The sequence below is a fragment of the Nanorana parkeri genome, unplaced genomic scaffold (assembly GCF_000935625.1).
Source record: "Nanorana parkeri isolate BGI_ZX_2015 unplaced genomic scaffold, ASM93562v1 scaffold2556, whole genome shotgun sequence".
Taxonomy (NCBI): Eukaryota; Metazoa; Chordata; class Amphibia; order Anura; family Dicroglossidae; genus Nanorana; species Nanorana parkeri.
Window position 1 is genome coordinate 58,943 of NW_017308824.1, and position 7,343 is coordinate 66,285.

At 49.5% G+C, this 7,343-nt stretch overlaps 1 protein-coding gene across 1 annotated transcript in view; it reads left to right on the forward strand.

Annotated features, from left to right (window-relative positions):
* Positions 1 to 4,744: 4,744 nt before the first annotated feature.
* The window catches only part of LOC108801916 (pantothenate kinase 2, mitochondrial-like), an 18,780-nt gene continuing 16,181 nt past the window's right edge, over positions 4,745 to 7,343 (forward strand). The window contains exon 1 of the mRNA XM_018573824.1: positions 4,745 to 4,782. Within this exon, the coding sequence (XP_018429326.1) occupies positions 4,745 to 4,782 (38 nt within the window). The remainder of the gene's footprint in view (positions 4,783 to 7,343) is intronic.

Sequence of the window (7,343 nt, forward strand, 5' to 3'; positions counted from 1 at the left end):
TTTTTTTTTTTTTTTAAATGGACTGTTCACACTGTCGTGCTATGGTAAGGTGCATGTGCATTGGTGTAGCGTAGTGCCATTCACTCTCAATGGAACCCCAACGCACCTTTCCGTGGGTCCTGTGTTGCAGGGCACGGTAACGCGCTACCAGGCGTCATAGTGCGTTGTGTTACCAAAAATCGTACACGCCCCCTTTTTCGGTTTAACATTCTAGAAGGGATAACATAGATAATACAATGACATATATCTTTATTTGCCCTAGTTTGGTGTGGGCTGTGCAGTGCATGGGATGATGTGTGACTATGGCAGGGCTATTGAGGTGCAGCCTTATTTTCTGTTCTCCCTGGTAACAATGAGGATGGCAGTGAATGCTTCCAGAAATAGCCGCTCAGCTCCCAGCAGAGGCTGCGCTGACATCCTCTCCCGTTCCCATGGAAACCGCGCGGCTGTCACTCACCTCCCGGCCCCCCTTCCACCCAAAACCCAGATCGCTCAGATAGTGTGTGACAGCTGAGGGTGGGGAATGGGAGGAGCCCCGGGGGACTACAGGTGGCAGCTGGCTCTGCCTGTAGAGAACTACGTCTCCCAACATGCTGTACCTATGAGAAACTATGGCTTCCATCATGCCTATGAAGAACTACCAGCCCCAGCATGCGGCGCCTGTGGGGCACTAGCAGCCCCAGCATGCCGGACACTGCAAGTCTGAGCAATTTTCCTTAAGGCATCCAGAAGCTTGAGTACTGCAAGATCTGCATACCTTGTGGCAGCTGAAGGACTACAACCCCCAGGTGTGGCTGGATAACTGCAATCTCCAGCATGCCCTGAGGCTGGAAGAATACAAACCCCAGTGTGCCCTGCTGCACCTGAAGGACTACAAGTCCCAGCTTTCTGTTGTAATCCCAACAGTTGACTACAATCCCAGTGTAGACATTTACTAAGGCATTTCAGTACCACGTGTGACAGCTGAGAAACAATTCCCAGCATGATCTGCAGCTGGAGAACTACAATGTCCAGCATGTAGTGGCACTCTTAACAGTCCCGGTATATGTTTTTGGGAAAACAGCTTCCTGATTTATTGCAGGTCCAGCATGCCTTCCCAGGGTGACCATAGACAAAGGAGCCTAGTGATGCAGCCGCATGTTGAGAATGTAGTCCTACAAGCACTCAGGTTCTGAGCATGTAGTTCTATGAGCACCCGGATGCTGAGGATGTAGTCCTCTGAGCACCCGGATGCTGAGGATGTAGTCCTCTGAGCAACCCCCCCCCAGATGCTGAGGATGTAGTCCTCTGAGCACCCGGATGCTGAGGATGTAGTCCTCTGAGCACCCGGATGCTGAGGATGTAGTCCTCTGAGCACCCGGATGCTGAGGATGTAGTCCTCTGAGCACCCGGATGCTGAGGATGTAGTCCTCTGAGCACCCGGATGCTGAGGATGTAGTCCTCTGAGCACCCGGATGCTGAGGATGTAGTCCTCTGAGCACCCGGATGCTGAGGATGTAGTCCTCTGAGCACCCGGATGCTGAGGATGTAGTCCTCTGAGCACCCGGATGCTGAGGATGTAGTCCTCTGAGCACCCGGATGCTGAGGATGTAGTCCTCTGAGCACCCGGATGCTGAGGATGTAGTCCTCTGAGCACCCGGATGCTGAGGATGTAGTCCTCTGAGCACCCGGATGCTGAGGATGTAGTCCTCTGAGCACCCGGATGCTGAGGATGTAGTCCTCTGAGCACCCGGATGCTGAGGATGTAGTCCTCTGAGCACCCGGATGCTGAGGATGTAGTCCTCTGAGCACCCGGATGCTGAGGATGTAGTCCTCTGAGCACCCGGATGCTGAGGATGTAGTCCTCTGAGCACCCGGATGCTGAGGATGTAGTCCTCTGAGCAACCCCCTCGGATGCTGAGGATGTAGTCCTCTGAGCAACCCCCCCCGGATGCTGAGGATGTAGTCCTCGGAACAGCCAGGGAACCCCACCACTGCTAGGAATGGGGGGTAAACATACCTAAAAGTTAGAAGTCAAGGATGATGTCACCCTTGCCTGGTTAAAAGGATTCCAGGATGAGAATTTACAGATCATAACATATGCCTGCCTGTACAACGTGCTTCTGAGGAACTACATGTCTCAGCATCCTATGTAGGCACATCTCTGGCACCTGAGTGACTGCAAACCCAAAAAGTTCCATCTTGAGTTGGAAGCACTACAAGTCCCAGGCTGCCCTTCCAGAGTAGCCATCCCTGCAAGCTCTGCCTTCCCGCAAATTGCAAGGCATGCTGGGTCTTGTCTTCCTATCGGCTGAGAGCTGTACATTTTATTATGTGGAGAAGGGGGTGTGATGATGGGGCGGCTTTTTTATATGTCTACTGCTGTGAAGCAGTGAACGTCTATAAGGGGAGGATGAGGGTGGTGGGATCCTGTCATCAAGTATTAATGATGGACTTGTAGCTGTAGGCTAATGCTATGGAGGAGAGGAGATCAGGAGGGTGATGAGGTTGTCTTCATATATGGACTGCTATGGGGGTGTATAGGAGAGGAGACCAGGGGGGTGACGAGGTTGTCTTCATATATGGACTGCTATGGGGGTGTATAGGAGAGGAGACCAGGGGGGTGACGAGGTTGTCTTCATATATGGACTGCTATGGGGGTGTATAGGAAGGGGTCCCTGATGGGAGGAGAGGGCTGGTAAGGGGTCCCTGATGGGAGGAGAGGGCTGGTAAGGGGTCCCTGATGGGAGGAGAGGGCTGCTAATGAAATGGCTGCTTTTCATGTTGGGGATAAAGGATAGCCGGGATTAGTCCGGGAAGACATTTGATTACACGTCACGGTGGAGCTGTGACAGATGGATGCGGCCATAGTGTTTGAAGAAGGGATGAGACTGTACAGGGAAGACCTTTGTGTTTCCAGTCACCTCCTGCTTATCACACACCACAATTTCACTCACCCAATGAATACTTTCTGGTCTTCTAGCTTCATGGAATCCTGCCTAATGCACCGAGGTCTCAGCTGTGCTTGTATGTGGATTTGTGTTTTCCGGCAACGTCCTCTTGACGATGAATGTAAATTAAGAGCAGAGGTGCACCGAAATAGAAATGTAAAAACCGAAACGAAACCGAAATAAAAAAATGGTCAAACTGAAAGCTTTGGGGAAATATTGGGGGTCTAAACAGACCCCTGATATTTCTTTTTTAAAATAGAAAAAGAGATTGAAAACGCAGAGTCCTCAATCTCTTTTTCTGTATCCCCTGTTATCAATGAACAGGAATCCTCTGAGTGTTCCTGTTAATTGATAACATAGTATGATTACCATATCCACAATCATGAATGAACAGGAGGAGATGTAGATCACTTCCCATTCATTCATAATTGAGGATATAGTACACATACTATGTCCTCAATTATCTACGAACACTCAGCGATCACTGAGTGCTTGTACCTGCTCTCCTCTCTGACACGCTGTCACAGGAGGCTGAGCGAGTGGAGCACAGAGGTGATAGCGCCGGCTGTCCCCTCCCCCCCCACTGCGCTCTGCTGGACTGTGATAGGCGGCTGAGCGGTGTGGGAGGAGACGCCGACCACTCGCAGCGCTCGGTTGGCTGTGACTTTCTCTCCTCCCGGCTGGGACACAGAGCAGCGCCCAGCGGGGAGGAAAGAAACCAGCGATGCGCCGATGTATCAGGAGGAAAATTGCAGTTTCGGCATTTAGCCAATAGTGCCATTTTTGTCCAATATGTTTCGGCGGCCGATATATCGGTGCATCCCCAATTAAGAGTATACAATATGTATTGAGAGACACTGCCACCTTGCCCTTGCAAGCACAGAGTGACTGTGCCTCTGCAAAGGGCATCCTCAGACCCCATTATACTCCTCTTACCTGCTCCTCCTTGCCACTGTTTGCTCCCTCGTGGCATGGTCCAGGCCTAGCCTTACCCGGCACTTCAGATATGGGAGATCATCTGACCTTCTCCCCATTAGCGCCAAGGCCTAGCAAGCCAATTTTTTGAACCATGCACTGTCACATGACTGAGGAAGTGTCATCATCTGTATCCTGAGTTGCAGACACTGCCGTTCTTAGCACCAACTTTCAAGAAACAGCAAGGGAGCTCAGGCAGTGGAAACATGAGGGAATTGAGGGTTGGCCTTTGCAGAGACAATATTACTTTGCTGTGCATGTGCGAGATGACTGGCACCAATGGAAGCCCTCTGACAGTTACCATGGCAAATAAGGGTCCTGTGCAGGGGGTACAAACACTCACAATGGTCTGCATGCTGCTGAAAATGGTTGCCGGCTTTTATTGTTTTTGGGACCTGCGGTGTGCATTTTTATCGGGCGAGTCTTCACTTTCCACCCTCTTCCCACCTCCTAAGCCTCTCTGTTGGTCAGGCAACTCAAGCTGGCCATACACTATAATATTGTTTTCGTTCAACTTGTGGGCTAAATGAAGAAAATATTAAAGATTCCTCAATCAACACTTACGAGTTTGATCGAGGAATCTCCCGCTGTTTTTACTGTATTCTCAATGAATACCCAAGCAGAGCCAGCAGCTCAGTGGCTACCCGCTCTGTTTGTTCGCAGATTTTCCGACTGGCACCTTCAGGGTCCATTCACACCACATCCAGATAATCTCCAGACCCAGGGCCGGCCTTAGGGGTGTGCGGCCGCACAGGGCGCCATGGCAACAAAGGCGCCAGGCGGCCGACACAGCTCGTCCTCGGGGCGGCTTCTCTCCCCCTCACCGCTGGCCATCCGACATGACGCCGCACCCGCCGCTGTCAGGATGGCCGAGCAGGTAGGAGATCGGAGCAGCTGTCATCCTGTCAGTTTCAGGATGACAGCGGCTTTGTGCGGGGGATCAGTAAATATCAGTGGTACTTACCGGTCCTCTGTGAGAAGGACAAACACTGGAGCGATCGTCTGATCACTCCAGTGTTTGTAAATAGCTGGGGACACATAGTACTATGTGTCCCCAGTTATGAATGAACAGGCTGTGATTTACATCCAGTCTGTTCATTCAAGATGTCCTCAATGGGGAGAAGCACTCAGTACAGAGGCTCCTCCCCATTCAGAAAATAAATGAAAACTAAAAACAATTCATTTGTACACTATTTTGCTATTTTGGATTCAGCTATTGGCGTGTTCTGGAGGCAGGGCGCATGACGTCATATAACACCACAAGTGTTGGGCGCCGCCATCTTGGTGTATATCTAGGTATACACCAAGATGGTGGGGCCAATATCAGCGTCTGACGTCACCTGACGCCACGCATGCATGGCGTCATGTAACGTCATGCTCCCCGCCTCCAAGATGGTGGCACACATTCACAGAACACGCCGGTGGCCAATATGGCCGCCCACCATTCTCAGACAAATTATTATTTTGTGCCCGAATAAATTTTTCGTATATTCGGACATATAGTAATTCATTCATTTTACACATAGTCTGGGTTTTATGTTCTGCTTTCTATTTGTACTTTTCTAGATACACGTAGTTGAAAAACTTGACACTTTATTTGTATAGACTCTATTTTAGTTTGACATTTATTGTTTGCCTTCTTTTGTTTTTTTTTGATAAGAATACTTTTATGGTGCCGACAAGTTTAATACCTTTGAATAAAAGTTTTCCTTTTTATCGTACTTTTTAATGTTTCTTCGCGGCTTAACAAAATGGGAGTCTTTAAATGGTGCGGATATTGGGAAAAATGGGTGTGGTTACTGGAGGTGTGGCCACTAAAGGGTGTGGTCGCTGAGGGGCGCTGTAAAGCTTTCTCGCACAGGGCCCCGAAAGGCCTAAGGCCGGCCCTGTCCAGACCAGATTGTTTCCAGGCCCAAAATGCATCCTAATGCATCCCTATGCTATTTCTGGCCTCTGTTTCCACCAGTGCAGTCTCTTCATTTTGTGGGCATGTTCACACCATTTTCCGGACCAGGTCTGGTCTGGAAAATGGTGTGAACCTGCCCTTAATCCGCTGATCAAGGGATGCCAGCCAAAAGGGTGCCGACAGTGGCAATCCCTGTACAAATTTGCTATTCGTATAGTATTTGTTCAGCTTTATACTGAATGACCACTATATAGTTGTAGAACAGGGTGGGGTTAAAGTATAACTAAAGACAGACCCATGAGGCACCATACTAGAGAGGTGTGCTTTGAATTGGTCCTCCTCTAATGCTGGGTATACTATGTCCGGGTGGTTGCTGGGGATGCTCGTAGATCGTAGTTGTATTCATGGCAGATACTACTCCCAGCTTTCACACGGGCTGATCAGGAGATGAACTGTGCAAGGATCCCCTCCTGATTAGAGCAGTACGGATCGGATGTGACCGCTGTGACATCCATGTCCGTCCAGTGTTTTCCTCCATACTTAAAAGACTGGACCCCACGTCGGCCTATAGGGAATCAGATGTAAAAGGACACGTGTCTGTTTACATGAGATTACTCCTGATCAGGTCCTTTGAAATGGGTCAGTGAAACGGTTATAAACAGCTGGCCATACATACACACATAGACATAACATTGGGCAGCCAGTGTGAAAGAGGCCTTAGGCCCCATTCACACTGAGCGGATTTCCGCCGCGATATCGTGCATTTTTGCCACGCGATATCGCGAGAAGTTGATTTTCAATGGAGCTGTCTTAATGTACAGCTCCATGTCGCAAGTTGCACCTGCAGGACCCTTTTTTCGGCGGATGTCGCGCGATTTTTCTATTTTTTAATGCAGCCCGACGGTGAAGGTCGCGCTACCGTCGCTCGAACGTAGCGCTATCCCGGTCGCGCGGATCCGCTCCAAAAGGTATGTCGCTCAATGATATGGGGCCTTAAGGTGTTCTGTAGGTTGTAAAAAGACAGCTGGGCAGCACATTTTAGATTTCAGTTCAGCAAAGGTAGTGTGTTGTCAGTCAACAGGAAGTGACGAGTTCAGTGTTTCTGGCAGGATCAACATGTCTTTTGTGAACGTGCATGGTCTTTAAAGTGATACAACATGTGTTGCAGAGATATGCTGCATGTCTTTTTATTTTACCCTCACTTGGAATTCAGCTTTAACCCCTTCATGACTGAGGCCTTTTTTTCATTTTTTGTACCCATGTTATATTCCACATTTAGTGCCTTGGTGCAGCATGCAGGTTTCATTTGCATTTGAGATCTTTGATTTGCTTTCATCCGAAAAATGTTTTCTAAATTGAGAGAATTATGTCTCCACCCAATTGTACTTCTTCTGTTAACCTCTTGCCGTCCGCCCGTAGTAAAAAAACGGACGGACGGCACTGCAGCATCTGCGGGTTGCCGTCTCCAGACGGCAATTTTTTTCTGCTCGCGCGCGCCCCCTAGCGGGCACGCACGGGCAGAAAAGACCCGC